Source organism: Poecile atricapillus, chromosome Z (genome assembly GCF_030490865.1).
Source record: "Poecile atricapillus isolate bPoeAtr1 chromosome Z, bPoeAtr1.hap1, whole genome shotgun sequence".
In the NCBI taxonomy this organism is placed as follows: Eukaryota; Metazoa; Chordata; class Aves; order Passeriformes; family Paridae; genus Poecile; species Poecile atricapillus.
Genome location: NC_081289.1, coordinates 65,090,175 through 65,116,897, shown reverse-complemented (window position 1 = coordinate 65,116,897; position 26,723 = coordinate 65,090,175). Strand labels below are relative to the sequence as shown.

The 26,723-nt window shown below is 43.1% G+C and overlaps 1 protein-coding gene across 2 annotated transcripts; it reads right to left on the bottom strand.

Annotated features, from left to right (window-relative positions):
- Nucleotides 1–41: 41 nt before the first annotated feature.
- On the bottom strand, nt 42–26,001 carry LOC131592845 (zinc finger CCCH-type antiviral protein 1-like). 2 transcript variants are annotated; one of them, XM_058864661.1, is made up of 16 exons: nt 25,636–26,001; nt 22,144–22,276; nt 19,195–19,447; nt 18,980–19,084; nt 18,540–18,602; nt 17,900–17,968; nt 16,542–16,643; nt 15,086–15,209; nt 13,700–13,865; nt 11,807–11,927; nt 11,171–11,267; nt 10,667–10,745; nt 5,839–5,969; nt 3,542–3,693; nt 2,393–2,961; nt 42–2,344 (listed from the first exon to the last, which is right to left on the bottom strand). In XM_058864661.1, the coding sequence occupies exons 1-16, from the start codon at nt 25,914–25,916 to the stop codon at nt 2,222–2,224; spliced, it is 2,568 nt and encodes an 855-aa protein (XP_058720644.1). In that variant the 5' UTR covers nt 25,917–26,001; the 3' UTR covers nt 42–2,221. The 2 variants fall into 2 exon arrangements, with proteins under 2 accessions (XP_058720644.1, XP_058720643.1); XM_058864660.1 differs by having other exon boundaries at nt 42–2,961.
- Nucleotides 26,002–26,723: the final 722 nt, after the last annotated feature.

The window sequence follows — 26,723 nt, the reverse complement described above, 5'->3', positions numbered from 1 at the left end:
TAGAGGTTTGCACCCACTTTGTTTCTGTCATAGTGGCCAGAAGCATCCTGCAGTGGAGAGCAACAGTATCTATGCTTGCACAGCCCAAGCATGGCACAGCCTCCCAGTTGTTTTCCTTGGTGCCACTGTCTTGGTAGCCAGTTAAGAAGCTGAGGTGCCAGTAGGTGGGAGAACCATTGTTTATTTTCCATCCTCCTGCATTCAGAGTATGCATTTTCCAGCTTTTCTCCCCCTTCAGCTCAGTTATCCAAACTGCAGCTCTCACCTCCAGTCCACCCCTCTCATGGAAAAGCCAAAGCCTTGTGCATCAGAGAGCACCCAGGGTGGGTTGGACCATGGAACAGCTCTGTACTGCTGTGTCCTTACTCTGTGTGTGGTGATCTGGACTGATCCTAAGCTGTCAGCATCCCACTAACACCCTCCCCATACAAACCTGCCTTGTGCCTCACAGGCAGGGGTTCCTACAGGTGTCTGACTCAGATTCTTTAAAAGTTATTCATCTGCATATTAAAGAGGTTCATCCTTAGAACGTCTCAGTATCTTACTACTACTTTGAGATTTAAAATCAGCTGTTCTGCTACTACCTTACTTAATTCTTTCATCTCTTCTTAGGACTTCAGTACTATTCTCCCTGAATCATGCTATTCTCTCCTTAGTAATTAGCTGAGCACCTACCCTACAATGGTAGTCCATGTGTGCAGTTCTCTGATTTATAAACACTGAAGGAAGGCACGAAACACAGGCAGGGGCTGGTTCACTCAGCATGTTAAGACTTGCCATGTTTATATAAAGACAAATTGCACACTAAAAGTGCCTGAAAACAGGTTTTATTTGCAAATACAACAATCTTAGTAATTCAGGAACTCTACAGGCAAACAAGAGAAAGATAGATATTAGAAAGTCTTAAAATCTTCCCCGCATGTTTTCATTTAGTTCTAAGCAGTTTTAGTAAGATGTTCTGGATTTATCTTTTCTGTTCTTGGAAAGAAGGCACTATCTTTGAGTGGTTGACATATTTGTATCACATATGCAAAAACCTTAGATGCTGTTGCTGTTTCTGTAAAGCTTATCTGAAGGTAAAAAATACTGATCCTCTGTCCTCACTCCCAGTTTCCCTCTGAACAGCTAAACAGCCTGAATATGGCATTTTGTACAGAGGGCCTTGAGTTTGATCCACTTACGGACTCCCTGCTAACATCCAGTAGAAACTGCACAGGTTTCTGACCCAGGATCACCCACACACAAAGAGGATCCTCACTTGTCAGCACCCTGCCACACGCAAGCGGGCAGCAGAACATGCAGACGGTACCTTAGGACAGCAGTTCTATCACTGGCCTTGAGAGAACCTAACTGGTCTCTTTCAGTCCCATTCTACGTCTGGAAAAACGAAAATTAATGCAAAAACAAGACAGAATATCTCTATGCTCCTTAAGAAGTTTCTCCTGTCCTATTGCGCTACAGGGCCACATCCACTGGAAAGCCTGGCTCGTTGGGACACAGCCTTTGTCTCCTTACGGTCATTAGTTGCAGCCGAACCACCAAATTTTGGTGTCTGCTTACTCACATGTGGTGGCTTTCACAGTTTCAGTTGAGCTCTGCTTTTGTATAGGTTACAGCAAGTTACTGCAAGTTTCCACAAAGAATCTGATTCAACAGGTTTCTGTTCCATCTGCCATTGTACAGATGAAAATTATCAAGAACAATGTGGATTTAAAATATGCTTTTTCTTTTTTTGTTTACTGTTTTAACTCGAAACATGTACCAGTATTAACAAGCAGTGCTTTGAAAACAAACTCAAGTCATTATTACCTACACTGAATTGTTTATAATAATGATAGATGAGAGGATCAAGAACAGATTAATTCTGCACTAAAAAGAATCTCTGGCTACTAAAAACCGGAAAGCTTCCTTAAAAACTACTGTACTGTTAATTTTTCTTTTAACTGTTTGCAAAAAGAAATTCTATTTTTTTTAGACTATGCATTTATAATTATTTGCCCACAGCAGTCATAACATTCAATTTCCCGTTCCACAATTCTGATTTTCCTTCGAAGTTTACCGAAATGTCTATGCTTCATTTAAGAGAGGAAGAGAAGAAAGGTACTTGCAACAAATGTAACATCTGCTTTGCCGGCCCTCCTCAATGCAAAAATTGTTTGGATTAACATCCCAAAGAACTGTATTAAAAAGAAAGAAGAGGGATACAAACTGCCATGTTCCTCTAAGATATAACACATTTTCTTTTCTCCTCTTTACACTCTTTTATTCCCTCGACTCTGTATGTTCTTAATCCTGCTTCTTTCTGCTCTCTGATTCCTGCCTCTTTCTGCTGTCTTATTCCCACCTCTCCATATGCTGTTATTCCTGCCTCTTTCTGCTGTCTTATTCCCACCTCTCCATGTGCTGTTATTCCTGCCTCTCTGTATGGTCTTATTCCTGCCTCTTTCTGCTGTCTTATTCCCACCTCTCCATGTGCTGTTATTCCTGCCTCTCTATATGGTCTTATTCCTGCCTCTTTCTGCTGTCTTATTCCCACCTCTCCATATGCTCTTATTCCTGCCTCTTTGTATGGTCTTATTCCTGCCTCTTTGTATGGTCTTATTCCCACCTCTCCATATGTTCCTATTCCTGCCTCTTTCTGCTCTCTTATTCCCACCTCTCTATATGGTCTTATTCCCACCTCATTCTGCTCTCTTATTCTCTCCTCTTTATACTCTATTATGTACTCTGGGTAAATCTGGTGTTTTTCAAAGACAACAAAAACAGAAGGATTTAACTCATCATCCACACAGCTGTCATAAAACCACATCTTGTCAGCACACTTCTCTGGGGGACGGACATAGGTTGCGTTGCCTTTAACGTAGTCTCCAACCAGAACGCGAGCCACAAACATCAAGTGTCCCTGTGGCGTAGCTTGACAGTAGGTGTGGGAATAGCGAGCATCTCTAGCAAAGTAACTTCCTAGAAAATGAGATGAAAATGTGGTTGTGAGGAGAATCTATACAGTGACAGCAAAATCTGAGCATCCCCTGGGTTTTCAGGAGGTATCTGACTCAACTTTCAGGAATTCTCTTAGTCAGTTTACAGAATACCACAGAAATTTTTGCAAGGAAAGGGACTGCACTATGCAATTTCCATTCAGTATTTGCGATTTTAGGAGTAATTATTTATACGCTATATCAATAAGCACACCACAGGTCTGTGTGGTATGATGAGAGGAACAGACAAGAAAACACCTTCCACAATTACACTGAGGGCATGCAAACCCCTCTGCTCCCTGCCATACAAACTAATTTCTCTTGTAAATTGAAATTATGACCTCAGACATCAGAAAATGCCACCTACAGCAAACCCCTGCAGTAATGCACTTTACACTTCGTGAGAAGACTTACTCCCAACCCAAAGCTAATCCTGGCCCTCTTAAGAAGGACCATAACAACAATTCTTATCTTTTTTTTTCACCTTCTGTAGTTAAAGACTTCAGAACTTGGATTGCTCCACTATCAGGGGAGCTTCAGCAGACATCTCACTTTCTACATACCCTTCCCATAGTTAGTTCCATTGCTTCCACAAATTCTCCAGTCAAAGTTCTGAGTGCAGATCGTTTTCACGGAGGTGATATCAGTTCCGTGGAACAGGAGTTTTTCCTGGACTTCCTTTCCTCCATTTTCCCTTTTCATCTTCTCTTTTTGCCTGATAAAAATGAAGGGGAGGAGACTGTGACCCATGGAAGAAAAGAGAAAAAGAGATTTTTTAAACAATTCAAGCAACTATGTGACATCCATGTTAATGTCAGCTGGATGAGGTTTTCCAGCCTCCTCTCTCCTCTCAGAAGATGAGACACACTAGCAGCATGATGAACAAGTACGAGATGAGCACTGTACTGACACCACTGCTCAGCAATTCTAGGTAATTCTGGCTTTAATCAGGAATTTAGGGATTTGACACTATTCTAGTTGCCACTGTACCAACCTTTCACTCCTCTGTAGGGCCCTACTGGTTGGGCTTTAAGGTATCTTGTCCCTTCCCACCCAAGCTCTCAATGGAGTGGAGGCAGCATTAACCACACAGGCTCTGTGCTTCCACAGTGGCTCAAAGCTTGTGCTCCATACCACAAACCCCAGCTCCTGCCCCTGCAAGAGGTCAGTGATGCTGAGATGGGGCCAGGACACAAACCCAGCCTGCTTTGCTCACTGCTCATCTCAATGGTTGAGGCCTGAGTCAGACTGAGCTTTGAACAGGGTCAACAGAGAAATCACAACAAAAAGCTCAACTTGCATTTCCCATCATTATTCAACAGCATCCAAACACCTCTCAGGTTTTCAGAAGCTGCTGAAGTGGACAAGACAGCGATGTTCTTCAGAAAGTCATCAGCTATAAATTAAAGAGAGCCAGGGGGAGGAGAGAATCCTTCCAACTTGTAAATTAGTAAATGAAAAGTTAAGAGGAACGGACTGAAATGTCTTCAGTAAGAACTTACTGTGAAGGTGGTGAGGCCTGGCACAGGGTGCCCAGAGAAGCTGTGGCTGCCCCGTCCCTGGAAGTGTTCCAGGCCAGGTTGGACAGTGTCGCCCTGAAAACTCAGCTTCTGAGCTTGCTAACATAGTTTTCTAAAGACTTTCCCAGGACAGTAACTGTAAACATAGATATGTGTACATTCTTTCTGTTACACGTCTTGTGATGGACATCTCTCATGGCCAGTGCTGTGAGAAAGTGTTACCCTGACCATCCAATCTCTGGCCGTGGTCAGAAACCTATAAATCCTGGAGGGAAAAATAAACTCCTCTCTTCTCTTCACCACACCTCGACCTGTGTCCGTGTGATCTATTCATCTTCAGCGGTAACAGGACAGGACTTGAGCAACCTGGGATAGTGGAAGATGTCCCTGTCCACGGCAGATTGGATGAGCTTTAAGGTCTCTTCCAACCCAAATTACTCCGTCATCCTCTGGACTTGGCAATGTAAACTCTGCCTGCTTAGCTTAATTACCTCATTGGAGAAGGATAAAAGGTATGCACTATTACATGTTTTGAAGTCTCTTATGTTTTGCTAGATTAAAAGGTTTTATGAAATCAGTAGCTGATAACTGAGTTCTATCATTTTGCAGGTGAAAGCACTTACTTGAGCAATATTTTTCTACTCCATTACCATTCCATACAGTCCTTGAACACTTACTTTTGTTTTAAACTAGACAATTGTTCTAAGCAACAGCTTAATCTTACATCAAACTAATTTGAACATGGTTGAGCCTCAGCTCTCATCTGCTGGTATCCAGCTTGGCCGAAGTACCTGGAGAGTTCAATATCAGATGCAGATGTTGAAAACCAGAAAGGAGCTCTGGAACTCAGGGATCATCAGGTTAAAACACAAGGATTCTTTCTCAGTCAATACTGCCTTTGTTCAGCAAAGCACCTTAAATAAAATCTGACTGGAACAAAAAGGCCCATGCAGCCTTTACTGTTTTTAGCATTTCATATACCCTAATGCATAAAGATTTGTAACAAACAAGAGGACAGCAGGCAGTTACTGCTCCATCCCCGAGACAACTGCTGTTCCACATCCCTGTGGGTATCCTCATCTCAGTTTTGCATCATGCATCTTTCTCTCCATGCTCCTCTCCCCCTCTTCCAAGGAGCCACGCAAAGGGAACCTCCCCACAGAGCACTGGCATTCTGTGGGAGGCCTCAGACACCATTCTCACTCCTGAAACTGCTAATAACGAAATACCAGTCAAGTAAAGGCAAAGGTGGCAACCTCCTTCCTTTCCTAGAAAGCATATACGAGACAACCTGTTCTTGCAGACTGCCTCCTTATAAGGATAGGGAAACAAGTACTAACCACTGAAACACCTTCCAGAGGGATGGATTCTGAATCCTCTGTATTTTAAGGATGCTGTAATTTTTCATAGTCTGATGAAACTGCTGCTTTATTCCATTGTATTCAGAGGTTGCACTGCTGATCACCACTGCCTATAAAATACAAACCAAAGCAAAAGAAGGCATGAGGCTGCAGTAAGCTCGGAACATGCAGAAGCCCAATTCCAGCAGATACACTTTCAGAAGGATCCCCAAACTATGCTTATGAAGGGTAATTAAATGCTTTAGATCAGGACTATGTGAATAACCAAATATCAAGTAAATCAGAGTGTCACTCCAGCTTTGCAAGGACACCTCACCTCTCTTCAGGAAGGATGCTGAAAGGTTTATTATCTCCAAGACTTGACACTTGGAACTTTAAATATCAATGGAACAGAAATTGCAAAAAGAAAATTTGACAGATTATTCCATAGTGTCAGTTTTATATCTAAAGCAAATTAAGAACAAAAGACGTTAGATAACAGCATCATTTGTAACTAGACATTTACAAGAACTTCAGCTATTACAGATGAAACAAACAAAACACAAACACCCTCCTGGCATTGTAGTGCCTTACCTTTTCAAAGTTAGAACTCAGAAAGCTTCACTTAAGTATGGACTTCAGAAAAAAACCCCTACATTTCTAAACAAACGTGACACTTAATACCTGCTTAAACAAATACATCTCCTTTCCCAAAAGAAACAAAGTCTGTTCAGCCATTATCCTTTTATTTTTTTAACCATACATTTTGTGTTTAAAAATCCATTAAGAAATGCTCATTTTTCCCAAAGAGAATTAAATGCAAAACATAATTAAAACATTACTTGAGCTCTTCTGCTTGTTTTTGTCATGCAAAAATTTTCCATTTTTTTCTCCAAAGTAACTAGTGTCTTTAATCTTCTAGAATCAACATTTATCTCTATAAACTGCAAAAGTGTGATGCTGGGAGGCTGATGTCACCTGGTAATACCTTCCACTTTAGCACAACTTAAACCAAGTGGGGACTCAAGATAACAAAGTGAAATCCCAACATCCCACGTTCCAAAGTGTTTTAAGCAGGAAAGCTGTGGCCATCCTAAAAGGTAACAAGGAAACTAATATCTTACCCTACCAGGCAAAGAGTCCCTGTTTTAGAAGGCTGAGCTTAGAGAGAAAATAAAATTGAATAAAACTTGTGTTTCACAGCGACATTTAAGTACTTACTAATGAGGAGATCACTCACAGGAAAGTATTCTAAAGATTAAGAATAAAGTCAGCTGCACAAGAAAGAAGTATTTATTTGAATTTATTTAAAAGCCTTTAAAAAGTTGAGTGAAATTTCCCATGTCTCAATACAGGAGCATTTTCCAAAGTTTTATAGCACATAAAACAATCAGGATGTGCAAGTACTGTCTACACACTGTGGCACCACAGCCCAAGTTGCTGCATTTCAGTACTACATCTTTTATTTAGAATCACAACATGGTTTGGGTTGGAAGGGACCTTAAAACCCATCCAGTGCTACCCCCTGCCATGGGCAGGGACAAATTCCACTATCCCAGCTTGCTCCAAGCCCCTTTCAACCTGGCCTTGGACACTTCCAGGGATGGGGCAGCCACAGCCTCTCTGGCAACCTGTGCCAGGGCCTCCTCACTAGCCTCAGATGGAAGAATTTCTCCTAATACCCAATCTAAACGTACTCTCTGTCACATTTGAAGCCACTCCCCCTTGTCCTGTCACTCCAGGCCCTTGTAAATCATCAGCTCAGCACAAGGGGGGTTCAGGGCATATCCAGCTCTCACCACCAGTATCCCCAAATCCTTCTCCCAGGGCTGCTCCATCTGCTTATCTCCAGCCTGGATTGACCCCAGGAGTTGTCCTGGCCCAGGTGCAGCACTGGTACTTGCTGAACCTCATGGGATTCCCATGGAGCACTTGAGTCTGTCCACATCCCTCTGGATGGCCCTGTCCTTCAGGTGTGTTACCTACAGTGTTCAGCTTTATGTCATCTGCCAATTTATTTATACATGAAAAATTCCCACTTAAACTACAAATGTGCTTTTGCTCTGCGCATCTTTTAGGCTCATGGTGTGATGCTTGGGGTCCTGTGCAGGGCCTGGTGTTGGACTCAATGATCCTGATGGGTTCCTCCCAACCCAGCATATTCTGTGGTCTCTTCCTCAGGAACTGTAACCTTTCTAGGTAAAACAGAGGGTCAGCCATGCTACACAAGGCCTAATCCTGTAAGAAAGGTACTTCCATTGTTTTATCATACGATGGCCTCCAGACAACAAAGTTGTTCTCCTTTCCATGAAAACTTTGTGGGTTTGTCCTTATTTCCCCAAGAATGCTTTTAGTGCTAATAAAGGCTCACAGCACCACATTGCTGTTGAAGGCTGATATGGCATAACTATGCAATTGCTTCAAGCATTTTTCACCTTCAAGCATGAAAAGGAAAATCCCACTCAGTGTGAGCGTTTGCTACCCTGTTATTAAGGAGCAGAGCTCCCAAGGCAGAGAAGGAATCACTGCTCTGGCAGCAATTCCCACTAGAGTATGACTGCACAAGAGCAGTACTCTGTGACTCACGCCCTGAGCTGTACTTCACTGGGGCTTTGGAAGGAGCAGGGTTGGTACTGGTGGCAGTGACCCCACCAGAAGTTACATTTACAATGCACAGACACTCTTCACATTGCATCCTGTGCCTGGTACAGTGCAGCAAACCTTGGTCTACGTGTGGCCAGGATTCAGCAGCACATCAGCCCCACAAAGACTGACAGGAAACCCCACATCCACTGCACACTTTTCTCAGTTGGACATTACAGAGACAATTGTAAACCCAGCATGAAGTTTCAGGATATAATAAACTTTTTTTTTTCCCCCCCTTTAGCTACTAGTTCCGCTTTGTTAAAACAAAGACAGGAGAAATTCACACCAATTTTCCAGTCAGTGTTACCAATTTCCATTGTGCATTTTATACACTTCTTTCTACAGAACTATTCTCAATGACTTAGAGATTAAGACACAGCAGTACTAGAAAAATAAGCAATATTTCCAAAACACAGGTTCTCATTTTAAGACAAGATGACTTTCTGCCTATCTCACAGGTTCCTTTTTAAAATGGATCACTTGCAGCGCAGCAGATTTTGCCAGGATTATTTGTCCATGTGTGAAGAGAAGGCAGTTCATCAAGTTGTAGCTGTCAGCTCTTACAGTGGTCACCACAAGCATGCAGAATCTCAGCCACTGCCAATATTACCTACTGCAAAAAAACAAGCTTAGGGTCCCACAGAAAGATTTAATCTAGCCCAGGCTTTCACTTTTAGTGCCAACAGGTATCATGGGCATTATCACTTTTCCTTTCCTGTGAAAGGCACTCACAAATTAAGAGATGTTTTCTTAGGTGCCAACTCAGCAAGCAAACTGAGCTCTGGGGAACAAGGCAATCCTTCTACTCACACATCCCCACACTTAAAGCCAAAAGATACTATGGATCTGTGCAGTGCATTCCAAAGCCTCCCACATTCACCCCAGTGACTCCAGAAACACCTCAACAAATGTACTCAACTAAAACTCACACAAGTTTTCAGAGCAAGTATGGGAAGCAATTAAATACATACAGCTCAACAGACCTTAAAAGAACAGAGCTACCTGTCTTTCTGGCATTCTTTGGAAAAATTTACACTTGTAGTTAAGATGCTGATAAGCCAAGGGAAGAGCAGATTCCTTTGTTACTTCCACTGAGCTCCAAATATCACAGGCAAATCTTCAAATGGGTTGCCTGCCAGATTCCCATACACTCTCATCATCATTATTTCATGTTTTCTCTATGAAAGTCATGGCTCAACAGGAGGGTCTCTCTAATAGTTTTGTCTGACCCTGTCCTCTATGCAGTAAATAATCAAGTGTACTTTGCCATCAAATCTTGTTGAAGCACCATCACCTTCACTACCAAATTTTGTTAAGTAGTGATTTTATAACAACATAGCACTCCTTCTCTCCTGTAAGTGAAGTGCTTCACTCCACCCATGACACTGACACACAGCCACACACTGGTGCTCCTCAGCCCCCAGGGTATCTGTGCCAACACATCCTGGTCAGCATCACACAAGATTCTGTGACACATCCAACAAAGAAAACTTCTTACACCTCTGTTCCTCAAGCAAGGTCAAAACCACTGCACAAACGGCAAGTGTAACATGAAGAAGCCTTTTCTTCTGGAGTCCTGTAGTACTTCCACAAACTGTGCTGCGCTTCCAGAAGGACTGCAGGACCTAGTAATCTTAACACACGTTTTGGTCTACACCCATATATTTTGGTCTTGGTAGATCAAATAAGAACATAGACTTTGGGTTGACAAGGGTTGGGTTGTTTTGTGGAAGACATCACTGCAATATTTTTTTTTATTTTATGGTTGTAGATCTTTATTTCTGCCATTTCTTGAGGCCAAGGTCTGTGCTCAGATCTGTGATGTATGTGACAGTACTGGAGGATATAGAGACTTCCTTTCCTGGATCTCCAATTCAAACTTATTCTTCCTGTCTTGAATTTGGTGAGTTTTGGGTTTGGTATTTGGAGTTTTGAGTTTTTGGTTTGGTGAGTTTTCAGTATGTAGATTAACACCTATAATGCAGTTGAAGTTTGGCCAATTCCCAAGGCAATTTGGCACCTGTTTCATGAGCCCTTCCTTAGGACATCACTTCGATCTTTAGTATACCCACGCAAGAAATTACATCTATCCCTTTTTAGCGTCTATGCAGTTACAGTTGATTCAGTTAAGCTCTGAACTGTGCCTTTCCATGAGAATTACAAGAAGGAGAAAAAAAAATACCTTGTATCCCAATTCAGGCAGTGCAGATGCATCCCAGTGACTAGGACAGGTCTGATTTGGAATAGAAGAATCCCCCTGGCTGCTTGCAAACAGACAGAAAATGAAGTGTTAGTAATTCTAGTACTGCTCCAAACACTCAGATTTGGAGCATTCCCTTTGGCCAATTCCTGTATTTCAAAATTAACAAAATAAATCACAAAGAAACTGGGAAAGAGCCTCAGTCTGTAAGGTGGGCCCTGCATGCTGCCACTCAACCACCACAGGCCTCTTGCACTTGCTTTTTTCAGTAACAGCTATGGCTGAAGCACCTGAAGTAACGTGTACCCCAGGCAGCAGGTGATGCACCAAGACTACAGTTTGTGATACAACTTTTGTTGCTCAGCCCCATGGACAGGCTTTCACCAGCAGCACCTGTGTTCTTTGTACAACCACTGCTGGCACTAGGAGCCATTCTGCCTTGTAATTATTTCTGAAATATGAAAAACCAACCTAAAGAGCACTTACCCTGTCTTTATCTTATGCACATCTTCAGAAGACACAAATTTTGGTCGCCTGCAGACCTGTCTTCGAGTTTGAAAAGCAGTGTTTGTCTGAGTCATTTCTTGAGGAGAAAAAAGAGCAAGAAAAAAAATCATGAATAAGTCTACAAGATGGGGTCATCTTGTCATCATCAGTCATTCTTTAATGAAAATTGCATATTCACTGTCAGTTCTACTTGCTGAGGAATATTTGCACAAAGGCTGTATAAGATTCCTGTCTTTCCTGTAACTCTGTGATTGAACCTGTGCCTATCTGTGCACTATGCCTGCGCTTGCTCCCTCAAGCCACTCATGCTCTTTACTGCAGCAGCACAAAGATGCCTAACTCATATTTTTTACCATCGACAGACTTACAGTTCATGTGACTTTATGTGAAGACTATGACTACTGGTCAGATGTGAGTCTGGGGAGTGTCAAGGAATAAGGGGGCAAGGTTACTTTTGTAAGGGCCAAAAGATGGCCTCTGGGCCATCACAACTTCACTTCAAGTAAGGGAAACTGGTGGTGTCAGATAAGGAAGTCATAGCTTCTAAAAGCTGGGAGACTTTGTAAGACAATGAAGCACTGCATAGTTGTAGACGAGAACCTTTAAAATTGCTACCTTTAAAATTGAGTTCATATTGATGTTCGCCAGCTGGGAAACGTACAGTGACACATGGATCTGCTTGATACAAGTTCTCAATAATAGCAGAAGATGGTGAGGTCACGCTGTTCTCTTCTTCCTTTGTGGGGAGAAGAGAAAAAAAGAAATAGAATGAGAAGTATGGCCAGGCCTAAGCCCTGGATAACTAGCTGGAGTAGAGGGAAAGAAGAGGCCAACAGTAGGAGGACGAGGAATCTACCCAGAACTATGGTGGCCTGAAGCTGAGTACTGAATATTTGTAACATAAACACAGATACATAAATAGTAATGATGGACACACGCCTATCCCATTTAAATTCCTGTAACAAGTTGTGCTGGTTCTGGCTGGGGTAGAGTTAAATTTCTTCCAAGTAGCTGGTAGTGGCTGTGTTTTGGATTTGTGCTGTAACAGTGCTGATAACACAGGAATGTTTTAGTTATTGTTTAGTTTAGGCATGCACATAGCCAAGGATTCTGCTCCTCTCCCACCCCACTAGTGATGGGACTGGAGGGCACAAGGCATTGGGTGGATACACATCCAGAACAGCTGACCCGAACTGGCCACAGGGACATCTCAGACCATAGAGTGTCACCCAAGCATATAAAGCTGGGGGGAGAAGGAAGGGGGAGACATTTGGAGTGATGGTGTTTGTTTTCCCAAGTCACTGTGACCTGTGATGCAGCCCAGCTTTCCTGGGCTGAGCACCTGCCTGTCCAAAGGAAGTGGAAATTAATTCCTTGTTTTGCTTTGCTTGGGCACACACTCTTACTTTATCTTTTAGTCTTTATCTCATCTCATGAGCTTTCTCACTCTCTCCCTAGTCCCAGGGCAGGGGAGGGGGTGGGGCTGAGCTGCCACTGGGTGTGATGGGTACACTTGACTCCTTACCAAACCAGAGTTAGTTTGGTTCAGGCTCCAAAGGAAGCAAATGCCTAGGCCAAGAACTTTTCTAGTTCCAACCTGCTATCTGAAAACCCACAAAGGAACTGGGTGACATGCTGAGCATTGGTGTATATGAGCTTGGAAACAAACACTGATGATGTAATTAATGCATGAATAGCAGGTGGTTCTTCCAAGACTAACTTGTCAAGGGAAAAAAAAGTTGCAGGCATAAGGAGTCTCACTCTTACCTTTTACTTTGCTTGTGATTTAACTATGAGCCAGCCACTTCATTCCACAGATAAGAAAGCCTGAATGAGCTCCTTTCAAGCTCCCCCTGCTCCTGCTAAGGAGCAGCTGCACAGCTGTGATCTCTCCTGGACCTGGGACACCTCTCAGGGTGACTCCTTGAGCCTGAGTACTCTTTGAGGTTACTCGGAGTCTTTTAAACTGTACTCTATCCAACACCTGTGCAGTTTTCCAAGTCCCTGGATCATTTGTTCTACCACTTGTGCTGCTATACTGTAAAACCATATGGGGTATATTCATCTGCCTTGGTGGAAGGTGAGATTCTATACAGATTTCTTTTCCTGCGTTTTTCAGATAGATTACTTTCTCATCAGAAGACTTGGACATACATGGAAGAAGACTGCACTTGATCTGAGAGAGCAGAGCAACCCTTACATGTCTAAGGAAGCAGGGCAATGCCTAGAAAAGAGGCAACTACTTAGCATGTATCTTAAGGACAGTCTCTGTAGGTTAAATCTCTGTAGGAGCCACAGCCAACTCCAAAAGGGAGCTCTCTTCTCTCCAACCTGTCAGCATTTTATCTTGTCTGTTATGAACAGATACAGCTTCATTACCTTAACCAATGCTGTAAAATTCAAGCACAAGGATTCACTTAATTAATCCTGTTGCGAAAAGAGGAAATGATGCAGAGAGGCTCCATATATTCCTGCAGAAGTGACCCAAAGCACAGGATGTGAACTCACCTGTTCTCCATATTCAATCCACTTGTCTTGGTTGTTCTTCCAGTACCAAATCCACTGTGTGGTCAGTACGAATGTTGGTTTTGTGACTGATGATGGTGTAGAGAGGCGTCGAACCAAAGAAGAAGAGCAGGTCATTGTCTGGAAATTTATGTTCCTACTTGGCAAGCTGTAAGGACAAACTCGGGTTTATTATAGTTAGCAGTGCATACTTTATCCTCTAATCCCCAGTTTAAGCTGGTGCCATTTACTTTAATATAATGTAACTAAATTTAATTAGATCTGAAATGAGAGTATTTATTTCCCACAGCACATGGCAGCTCTGAAAACCACTTCCAAGCTTCAGAAGTGAACTCTGGCCTGTGATACACCAAATGCCACTTCAATCACATGTGGCTGTGCCAGCTTTACCGACAGTATCAGGTTCCAAGTACAGTGTGACAAAAGGAACTTCTGTGATAACTAAGTGTGGTTAAAGTCTTTGTCAGTACAAAAGCAGAACGTGCAAAGTCTGTGACTGAATTTGCCAGCAAACACCTGCAGCCTATCAACTTTGCTATTTTTCTGTGGTTACAAAGGATGCAATCACAGCAACCACAGCTGTGAGTTCTGCAAACTGCATTCATCACTGGAGCCACCTGGGCTCTTACTCCTGAGAGGCTTGAAAAGTTAACTCCCAGGCAGGAAGACTTTGATGGCAGCCTCCTCTTGGGAATATTGCCTGTGATCTACAGATCACAAACTGCAAATCAAAATAATCTGGTGCCTTAAGAGGCATGGGCCAAAACCAGAATACCATTTTGTGAATGGAATTGGGGTGCCCTATGAATCCAGGTGGCTTTGAGTGGGAATTTTTACAAAGGAGTTAAAAGAAAAACACACTCTTAAAATAGAAATAAAAAAGAGGAAAAAATAGGTGGGTTGCTTACACAAAGGACATTTCATAAAATGTCTCTAGGCACATAATAGATCACTATTATTGTTATTGTTATATGATACTAACTGTAGTATGAAAGAAATAGCCCTAGAGAAGGACCAGCTCTGAAATCTTGTCAAAAGGCCCAACTTTGTTACTATAAATACACTGATTAATGATCTGAAATACTAGTAATTTCACTGTATTCCAGTGGCTTTTTACCTTGTACAGAGATTTAAATGCAAGATACAGTTTTGTTATTTTTAGAAGACAAAACTGGAGTGGGACTTTCATGCAATCTCTCTTACTTTGCTTTTTCAAAAGGAGAATTTCTCATTTTTACATCCTCCCAGCTTCTAAGAAGCTCAGTAATCAGAAACTGAGAAGTCAGACATCTTTAGGAAGAAAACACAAGTTTTCCTACACAGGCTCAATTCACAGTATTCCAAGCAAGGAGTTCAGCATTACTACACCTGCTGTTCTTTGGGTCACAATATGCCTTTTCAATTTCCTCCATCATGGGAAGTTCATGCCAGTCCAACCCATCATGTATCTCCCATTTATATGGCAAACGGTAATGAACAGATTTGCATTTATCTGTAACAAAATCAGACACAGTCAAGAACTCTGCAATCATTAACACAAAGAGCAAGACAAGAAAAAAACAAAATAGAACCAGCATCTTATACATCTTGAGACTTTCACTTCTGGGCTTTGGTACAAGCAGTGATGAACACTTTTCAGAGTGCTGAAAAGGGGAGTGTGTTTCTGCAGTCTTACCAAGAAAAACAAAATATATATATATATATATATACACTGCCAAATACATTTGAAAGATACCAGAACCTTCCCTTTGCTGAGACACAACACTGGCAGCTGGGAGAGCAGTGCCACAGATAGGAAGTGCATGTTATGTGTCACACAACCATGTATCTCAGCTGTAAAAAGTCTAGTCTACACATCATTTAAACACTGATATATTTGGTTCTCTCTTCCTTAGTCCCTTAGAAATCACAGGGTGGTTGCCAAGGCCTGAAGGGTTTTCTTCTGACACTCCACATCCAAGTATGGACCAAACATCTTACAACTTACAACAATTTGCCCACTATGGCAAATAAAGCACTCCAACAGTTGAGTTTAGTTATCTGGTGGCCACACTATGGCTGGTTTGAGCCTGACCTTAACAGTTTCGCCCAGGTACACCATTCACATTATACAAGGTCTTTGTCAAGACCAAGAGGTCAGAGGAATAGCAGTACTTTAAAAACTAACTGGACAAGATCAGGGAAAGGAAATGTCATGGTACCTCCTCATAATAAAGGAAAAGAACCAAACCTGGGAGTTGAATTACTGTTCAGAGACAGCTCCCAAATACAATTACTTATGTTCTTCCCTCAGATGTCTGTTCTGGCCACCAAAAAGACAGTGGACTAGATTTATCTTTAGCTTAGCTGATACAACCACTGTGTTTTTTTAAGATGTTTTAATTTTAACACCTCAGATCACTTTTTAAAGGACTTAATGAGGGAGACTATGACTATTATCTGATGTACATAGGATAGATACACCAGGAATAAAGGGTGGTATACATTTATGAGCTGTCAATGATGACAGCATAAAGTCAATTCGTAACTTGATCTTCTAGCTACAGAAAGGGTAACACTACACAATTAAAGGGCTTTGCTACAGAAAGGTACTCAAAGCCTGCCCCCATCAAAAGGGCTGAAATAGACTGGATTATCCAGAGGAGAAAGGGTTTAAGTATGCCATTTGGCTTTTCTCTGATTGTGTTTGTAATTCTGACTGTGTTTATTAATGACCTGGAAAGAAAATAAACTATTGAGAGGCATAATTGTCACCACTGGCCCAAACCACTGAGCAGGAGTGCCCTGCAGACAACTCTTCAACGTTACTTTTCATAAAGCTTACCCTTGTTTTTGCAGTACTTCCAGACATAGAATAAACAGATCTCATCACAGTTATCTTTCTTCTTGTCCTTTGAAGCTTCATCAGAGGAACTGTCCTTTTTACCTACAGCAAAGAACACAGCAGTCCGTATTTGCTCTAAGAGGAAGATCCTACATTTGGTACTTCATCCCAGAAATAACAAGGATTTGACTGCAGTAGCAAAGTCAAGCACTTTCAGAATCTGACTATCCCCCATACACCCCAAACACAAAAGTCAGGGCTTTGTGACTGAGCAATAAACCCTGACACTGGAAGAAGTCTCAGTGAGGAAGGACAAGTGCAGCATCAGGAAGCTCAGAACAACACAGGGTGTGAATGACCATGGTTTTTGCAGTGAAGCTGGCTTTGTCTCCACACCAAGGGGACCAGAGGGTGCATAAACAGCAATGTCAGCTGAACAGACTGATTCAGGGTAGAAATGTTTCTGAGTCAGCCAGACAAACATGGGGGGAGTGAACATAGGGCTCAGCCCCATGCAGAGGTATTAAACCTAAACAACCAACCAAAGAATTTTGAAAACAGCAACAGGCTTCAACTTCCCTAGGGACTGAGGACACCCAGTGAGTAAATATTGAGACAGTGAATGTATTATACAGATATGCAATGGGAATCCCATTATTATTGTGATTGAACTGTGCACTGTAATTGCTACGCTTTGTAAGTCAACGTCTGTATTTTGCTTCCAGTGGACTTTGCCACTTAAAATGAAATGAAATGACAGAAATTTCATTGTACTGGACATGGCCAGAATAAGATGTAATTTTCTTCACAGCAACCAATAAGATGCTGTTTTAGAGTTTTGACCAAAACAAGGCTGTTAACACACTCATGCCCCAGCTTCTACTGAACAGTGATATACATCAAGGCCTCAGTTTTTCATCCTGCCCCCAGAGTTAATAGAATCAGGCTGTACAATAGCTTGGGAGGGGACACAAGTGGGCAAAGGACCCAAACTCACCAAACATCCCACACTATACAACACAAAGCTCAGCAATAGAAGGAAGAAGAGGGTGTTTTAGTAGGGTTAGCTACCTTTTGCTAGGAAATTGTCTAGCCTGCATGTGAGACACGACGAGTGACTGCCTTTGTAGGCAAAAAAAAGTGTTCTTTTGCTTAGTTTTCCTCTTCAACTTATTATTTGGGGAATTTTTCCCTCCCTCCCCATTTTGACCCAGGTTTTTTCGCTTTTATTCTTTCTTTTCTCTTCCCCCTGGGGATCAGGGGGAAGTGAGCAAGTAGCTGAACCACAACACCTGCATGACATCAACTCTTTTTAGATAAGCTCATCTCAAGACCAGACAGTTGGAAAAAAATCATACCTTTATCTTTATTTCCTGCTCCTGTTGGCAACTGGTCTTTGTTCTGAGCAGGTACGGTGCTATTGGGACCTGCATGAAAAGACTGAATGAACAGCACTGCTGAGCCAGAAGCCCAGCTAGCTGGCAATATCCCAATCTTTGTGGAAAATTACGTCCATCACACTTGTAATTTGATATGAAACATTACACCACCCATGTGTGGAATAGCTAAAAGAACCAGTTCAGAGAGTACTGGACTCTGACAAGCTTTAAAGCCAAGGTGCTTCTGCCCAGAATAACAGGAGATTTATAAGTTGCCATTCACTCACTGGAAGGTATATCAAGACAACACCGCTCCTCACAAAGCTGTATTAATTGCCTACAGACAGAAGGCAAGGAAAGATACTGCATGCACAGATAAAATTCTGTCACCATCCTAGGAAGGAAAAAATGTGTCCAGGACAGTACAGAGTGCTGTACAATGCTTGGTCAGAAATTCCAACACTGCTCCGCTGGCCATCTGGTACCATGGATTTCAGCACACAGTAAGGCAAGCACATAAGCTGCACGCAACTACCACAGGGAGCTGTCAGGCTGTGTGAAATCAAATCCCAATGAAAACCACCAGTTTCAAGACTGGAGGGTAAGAAACAATCCATACCTTTATCTCCTGCTCCTGTTGGCAACTGGTCTTTGTTCTGAGCAGGTACGGTGCTATTGGGACCTGCATGAAAAGACTGAATGAACAGCACTGCTGAGCCAGAAGCTCAGCTAGCTGGCAATATCCCAATCTTTGTGGAAAATTATGTCCATCACACTTGTAATTTTCCACTGCACTCCACTGCTGATACAACAGAGGTGCAATTACAGTTACAAACCCTAGCTAGTCAGTTATTGCCAGTCACTCAATTGCTGTTTTGAATGAAGTACTTTAGGCAACAAAAGTGCAGTTCTCCCTCCCACATGACTGTGCTATGGCTTACTCCATTCTTGCAAGCGCGTAATAGCAAAGAGGGGAAAAAATGTGTATATATTGCAAGAGGAGAAATAAAAAAGCTGATTCCACAAGGAAATGGTTGGTACTATTAGCTACGTATTTACCTTCAGAAGGTGGCACAGGCAGCATGGTTTGCACTGTTTGCAAAGTTGTCTTTGGTTCTTTTGCTGGCTTTTTCCAACGATCATTTAATGGTCTGTAGCTGAGTACTGAAAGCACCAAAAGGACAATGGGGTTTAGCGGGCAAGTCAAGCAAGAACAGTTTCTACCTCTATCAAACTCAAAATCATGCTTAAGACCACTATTTCTTGCAACTTACCATACCCCTTCTTCGGTTCCCTGTTGAATTCAATATGCTTGTAATCATATATAGCCTGGAAGTTTGAAGCTATCTTCGCGTCAATGCCTCCAGCTTCCAACACTCTCAATGCGTGGCCATCCAAGAGGTTATGGGACATTATGCATCGAGGAAATTTACATTTCCCACGGAGAAAGTGTCGACAAACATGAAGCTTGTTGCAGTTGTTTTGCTGCTGACAGTGGTGACCTTTTTTGTTGTACAAGGAGCAGCTCTAAAAGTGGGGAGGATACAACAGGAAATGGAAAAGCACATTAGAAATCTTCTTTGTCCTATAGGCATGCAGCTTTAACTGCAGAAAAATGGTGATTAAAAGGCATGTGTTTACTGTGACTTCTTTAAATCTAGGCAGATTTCTTGCATAGAGGATCAGGTATTTTAAGCTGACTCATGCATTTTCAGTTTTGAAGTTGATCGTGTTTTGTTTCTAAGAAAAGCTAACCCAACAAACTTAGGAGTGCCAAAAATGAATACAAGACAGTTGCATAAAATCAGTTTACAGTTATTCTATTTAAAAAACCCCTAGAGCATAATGAACAACAAAGAATAAGTATCTCCATAAAAATATGTACAGTGTCAAATGAGTTACAATTTCCTATTTGTAAAGTTTATCCTGCATTGAAGATTTGAGCTAATAAAATGGTAAGAATGCTTTGAGATTAGAGTACATATGGAAAAATCAATGCACTTCTTTATTCCTCTACTCACTAAAAAAGAGGTACACAGAGAATCAGACCAGAGAACAAATCACAGACCAAAAGCTCCTTCACATTGACCACTAAGCACCACAGTAACAGTTTTTTCTCTGGGAGCAGCCTGTAACGAGAAAGCTTCCTTGAGGGGGACAAACAGCTGTCTGGCAGAGAGCCCCAATATCACACTGGGACTCTCACAGATCCCCTCCAAACCCCTCTTCCCAGGATCCACCAACCACTGCTCAGGGATGATGGGCTGGGCATCAGTCAGTGGGTAGGGAGCAACTGTACCGGGAATTACTTGTTTCTCTTGGGTTTTATACTTTATAAATATAACATATAGTTATCTATAATATAGAGATATTAATCTCTCACTCCCGCTCACTGCAGTTATTACTAGTATATTTTATTTCGATTATTTGAGTATCCTTATCTCAACCCATAAGTTTTACCTCTTTTCCAATTCTCCTCCCCATCCCACCAGGGTGGGAGAGCAAGTGGCTGCATGGTACTTATCAGGGCTTAAACTATGAAAATAGGGTATCCACTATTTAGCTACATCAAGAAAGCAGATTGTTCCCTTGCATCTGCCAAGAAACAGAAACAAAAACCAACCAAAAAACAAAACTAACGAACACACATGCGCACACACTCCAAACCAACCAACCAACCAACCAACCAACCAACCAACCAACCAACCAACCAGGAGAGCCAGAGAGAAGGTGAAGGAATGTGTGAAAATCCCTGATGTTGTGGTGCTGTTGCGTTTTTCTTACTCTGAACCCCAGTTCAGGTCACAGAACACCAAAGTGTCCTCTTGCTTGAGAGCTTCCTACATGCCATGTCTTCACACACATAAGCAGTCAGCATTTCTAAGCAGGAAAGAGCCAAATTGTCTTTTACATCCCACCTCCAAGCTCTCAGGTTTATGAATGGTCTGCACTGATCACAGTTTTCTCTTGGTTTTGCTATTTTACTAAATACTGATAGGAGTTAAAAGTGCTCCTAAATTACAGGTAATTAATGATGCCTGCAGGGGTGAGGGCTGAACAGATTTCTAGTAAGCACTTAAGGCTAATACCAAGAATAGTTGCAACTATTTGCTCATTACTGGGAACAATTAGTAATTCTCCTTGCTTATCAACACCATGCTCCTTCAGTCTGCCAGTAAAACATACTTTAAAACTCTACACCATAAAAAAATTATATTTTGTCAAAGACTAGCATTTTCACAGCAGGGAACAAAGAAACAACAGAACTGTTGCATCAACAAATCTGTGGAGATTATAAACTTCAAAAGACAAAGGCAATACTTCGGTAATTTCTTAACCAGGAGCAGCTGCAGCCAGAACAGGATATGGCTGACTTTGAAACAGCCAAACCTTGAAGACAGTATTGCCCTTATACACACATGCTGAATCAGAATGTTCAACCAAATTTAACAAAACCAATGAGTAGCATACAATATAGTCAAAGGTTCCTTTGTAGAAAGACAGAGTAAAAAAACTCCATGCACTTTGGAAGAGCCATATTTCAAACAAAACTAACTGCAGTCATTTGGTCGTCTTGCTCACAGATTCTTCTCATCTCTTATACCCTCAAGCACCAAAATGGGTGCAAGCCTGTGCAGGCCTATATGGACTGGAAAAGGAAGGGAGCACTCACTTCCTAGTCTTCATCATCTAATAGAGAAGAAGCAACAAATTGGGTTTTGGTCATACCTTTCACCCTGTAAGCATGTACAGTTATTGTGATCTTTCAACTCTCTCTTGCTTATCTCACCCTTTTTAAACCTCTGGTCAACCTGCTGACATTTTAGTTTGCTTGTTTTATGCTTTATAACCATGCTGTTGGAAAAACAGAAATGGCACACAAGACAAGCTGTAGCCTTGCTTCCCACCTCCTGCTATCAGAGGGCAGGTCTGCTCCTGACACATCACAGATGACAGGGCCTTCTCCAGATGCATGTCTCTGGGTACTTATTAAACAGTTTTACTGCTGTGGGGGTGATTTTTTTTATTATTTTAAGTACACAGCCCTTTCACAGTCTGGCTTAATGTTGTTTCACATTGCCATTCTCATTCCTCCTTCATTCTGACTAATCCCGTTTCATATCTTCACAGCTGGGTGTTAAGACCAGAACTCCACATTCTCTCTTGCCCTCTCCCATTCCTAATGAACAAGAACTTTCTCTTAAGACATCAGTACAACTTACATCAGGGAGGAAGAATGCATCGTTTTGGAGAAGCAGGACTTGCAGTTCATTCTCACTGAGGCCAGACAAATTATGTTTTTTTAGAACTTTTTTGTTCTCCGCATTCATGATGTCATGCGAGTACTTACAAGAGCTGCAAGAAAATACACAGAAATATCAATGTTTATTCCTTTAGTCAAGTTCATGTAAAGAAGAACCTCAGATAATGTGCAACTTGAGAGAAAGGTGGCTTGGTGGGAGTCTCTGTGAACATTTACTTGGTGTCTGTAATTAGCCAGAGAATGGAACAAACAGCAGAACTCCTCTGTGAAGTGCTGTGACCCTATCCTCCTCATTTTAAACATCAATGCAGCCAGACCCCAAGCATTCTTTGCCTCCAAGATGCAAGTCAAGGAAGATCCAAGTCAAGTCACATGACCTAATGTAAGAAACGGTCCAAAGTTTCCCTCATTTGCCTCAACACTGTCGCAAGAACAGAGACTAAGACCCTAAGGACCCTAAGGGACTTTGTACAGGGGTTCTGGCCTGGTTGAGGTGGATGCTTGCCAGGTGATTGTTTGCAGGTGTACTTGCTGTGCTGCCATGGTGCACTGCCTTCGTTCCTGCTGCTGAGCAGGGACTTGTAAGGAGCAGCCTGTTCTGTACCTTACACCTGCTTCTCAGAGCAACGGGTCTCATCACAATGGCCTAGGAATTTCCCCACCTCTTGGCCAGCTGCCCCTCACTTTTGAAACAAACTATAAAAGTGACTTTCTAAGTTAACTTCTTCAAGATCTCCCCTTGGAAGAAGATCCTGGTGACCCCACCTCGTCCGTTGGTAGCTGTAACTCCCCCTTCTCTCTGTTTTCTTTCTCCCTCCCTCCCTCTCTCTCTCACCCTCCCGTCTATCACAGAACCCCTGTTGTTGGCACTAAAATAAAGGTACCCTATTGTTGTGATTTAAACTGATATCCCTTTGTGCCTTTTTGCACTCTGAGATCAAATGAACCTCACACGACTCTAGCTTGTATTAGAGGACCGTGACACCTGAACAGCTGGAGGGAAAGTTAATTTTAAAGGTGTACACCAACCATGCCAGAAGTTGCAACAGCCTTCATTTTGTGAACATAAAAGGTTGTTGCCCTTGGGACGGCAAGTAAAGATACACACTAAAGTCTGCACAAAACAGAAGTGACAGTGAAGCTTAAAACAACACATTTTGCTATCTTCAGTAGCTGTGAAGTTTTATTAAAAAAATTAAAAAATCAAAACCCAGGTAAGTTTAACTTACAAGTTTTGATTAAAGAAGCAATTAAGCTAGAATAATGAAGTCAGTGGTGCCACTTACGAAGCCCAAAGTATGATGAGTATGAATTACAGAGGGAGATTGCAGATTTTTTAAATCTATTTGAAATGGTACTGCAAATCAGTAACCGAGAGGAGACACAGAGTCAGCCTGTGCATTAATTCAATGCAGTAAAATTCAGTTTCCTCATGTCCTGCTCTCCAATACATGATCGATACAGCCTTAAGTTTAGACATACTCAACCAGTAAAAGTACCTGTTAACTCACCAGACTGAAGTCTATCCCTTTACTCTTTCAGCCTTTAGTTAACTCCTGAAGCTCTCCTCGTGAAGTTTTATCTCAAGGTGTGTATGCAATCCTTCCATACAGACCCTTATGTAGGTATTTCTCCCCTGACCCCTGCTACCTGTTGAACACATTCTTTGTAAGCAAGTAAGCAGGAAGGGCAGAACTGTGCTGTCTTTGGTCCTGAGAAACAACCTTCCAAGGCTTTCTTCCAAGATGCTGTAGGCACTCAATTAATGACTATGAAGGTAGGTAAGCCACAGAGTATGTGAGGTGGGACCCATCACCAGTGCTCTTCCACAGTTAATCTGAGACTCCACCAACAGTCACACAGTCTTCTACATCACTTGAGTGTGTACTTCCAAGTCAAAGGCTGAAACACTCTACAAATACACAGCTGAGTTCAGCAAGACATTCAGGAAAAAAGAAAGTAACAGCAAAAAGCCATTTGCCAGACATTAGTTAGAACAGGATTAACTGGACTAAAACAATGATTCCACTAAACCAAAGACCCAAGTAGCTTGCCCATACATTTATCTTTCCAGGGATTCTGAAACAAAAGGAATTCATGACCTGGAAGCAAGGCTAGATTTTACCTTATCGGTTAAAAAATAGTCTCTGTCTGGATCTAGGTCCACCTAGCAGAATTTCTGCCCTCTCATTTTAATCCAGCTCCCTCCCATGAAAGGTATACTCTCTGCTTTATTAATTTTTAACGCATACTAAAGTGATTTTAAATACTTAGTGTTACGGAGAGGACAGGTGGTTTATCATAATGAAGGGAATTGCCTCACTGCAAACTTTAATTCACACAAAGTTATCCATCGTGAGTGTCTGCACATACGTCAAGGCATTTCCAACAGTGAACCGCATGGGAGCTTACTGTATTGCCTGTAATGTAACAAAAAATAAAAAAACTTATTATCCTAATGATGAGAGAGAGAGAGACATGGCTTTTCCCCTTCATGCTATCCAGGTCTTACTGCACAGTGATCCATTTCGGTGGGGCAGAAGAGGAACGATCCAGTGGGATCATGCATGTTCCTTATGCTCCATCAGCACCAGACCTGGGGCTTGGGGTCTTAAACTACGAAGTTCTTCCATCAGTAATCGCAGTGGCAAAGCTGAGTTGCTCTTCTGCATTTGCCTTTGGTTTCCTTTATTTTAAACTAGGCACCACCTTTTGGCCACCTGTGGCTAGAGTGGCTGCCTGGTCTGCCCATCCCATGAGTCCTCCATCTTCCAGAAACTGAGACTGATGTACCTAGGGTGATTCAACAGTGCCTCCCAAAGACAGGGCCGTAAGCCAAGCAGTGACATCAAAACTCAACTTTTGTAACTCTCTAGAGCGAAACCAGAGGGCATGACAGCACTTTGCTTTCTCCTTCTGAGAAAAAGGTGTAAACTATTTTACTTAGGTGCCAGGGGGGATGACCGACGGGCTCGGAGATAAGTAGATTTAAACAAACCAACAAACAGAAAATGAAAGAAACAAAAAACCCCAAATCGTCGGCTTCTACCGACATGGCGGGGGCAGGGCACGAGTCCCTCCGCAGCAAGGATCTCCCGCGGCTGATCCGAGCAGAAAACTGCCCGCTCCTCCCGGGACAGCAGGGCGGGAGCGGCACCCCCGGCGGTGCTGGCATGTGAGGGGTTTTGGGGGGTGTGAGAGGTTTGGGGGGCATAAGCGGCTTAGAGAGGGAGTTTGAGGGGTGGAGGTGGGGACTCGGAGGGGGCTAGGGTGTGTGAGGAGCGGGGGGGGTTTGTGGGGGGATTGGAGGGTGTAAGGCAAAGTTTGGGGCGGACGTGAAGGCGTTTGGGGGGTGCGAAAGGTCTGGGGGGGGTTGTGAGAGGTGGGGGGGGGTGAGGGGATTGGGGGGACCCCGGCCGTCCCCACGGGCTGCCCGCGCCCCCGCGCTCACCTGGGCCTCACGTAGCACCTGCCCATGAGGTGCAGCTTGCAGAGGTGCAGCCGCTCGCAGCCATCACACTCCTTGCGGACACAGACCCGCACGTCCGTCACGGCAAGGACCGCCAGGCCGCCCTCCACCACCAGGAACTGCCGGGGGCCCGCCGCCGACAGCGTGTCCTGCAGCTGCAGTGTCGACAGCCCGATGTTCTCCTGCAGCTCCTGCAACCCCAGCCGCCCGCCATGGGCACACAGCGTCTGGGTGAGGAAACTGGACACGGCCGGATCGCACATCCTGCCCCTCCGCTCCAGACGGGACCGCGAGCGGGACTGTGTCGGGAGCGGGGCGGGAGCGGCAATAGGAGCAGGAGCGGGGCGGGGACTCGTCGCTGCCTCTCGGCCGCTCTGGACGGGAATCGAAACCGAAGGCACGGGCGGGGCCAGCGGCTCGGGCCGCGCTGGGGGCAGGGATCCGACCAGCCTCGAGGTCTTCTTGGCTGAACATCACACTGGAAGTGAATAATGCAAAAAGTGACTGAAAGGACTGAGAGGTTTCCTTGTTATTATTACGGAATCACTGAGTGGTTTGCGCTGGAAAGGTCTTAAAGATCATCTCGTTCCCTCCCCTACGCTGGGCAGAGTCTCCTTCCACTAGACCAGGTTGTTCCATGCCCCATCCAACCTGGCCTGCAACACTTCTGAGATGAGGCAGTCTTGCCTAACTTTTCCTCACCTTGCTAACTTTTGCTCTCTCTACACTGACTCGAATCTAGTGCAGAGCGTTAAGCATATAATGCAGGATAAAACATATACACAAATAACTGTAATGTTTATGTAGCAATGCCATTACTTTTCTTCCCGACTGGAAGTGAGCTGCTGATGAGCGCTGGTTGCAGCATAGTGTCCTGGCAGGGCTGTAAAGCTGTGCTGGTTTTGGCTGGGGTAGGTTTTTCTTCAAGTTACTACTGTGGGACTGTTTTGGATTTGTCCTGAACACAGGAATGATAATAGAGATGTTTTCATTATTGCTGAGCAGTGCTTGCACAGAGCCAAGGTCTTTTCTACTTCTTGTACTGTCATACTGGGGAGGAGCCTGGGATG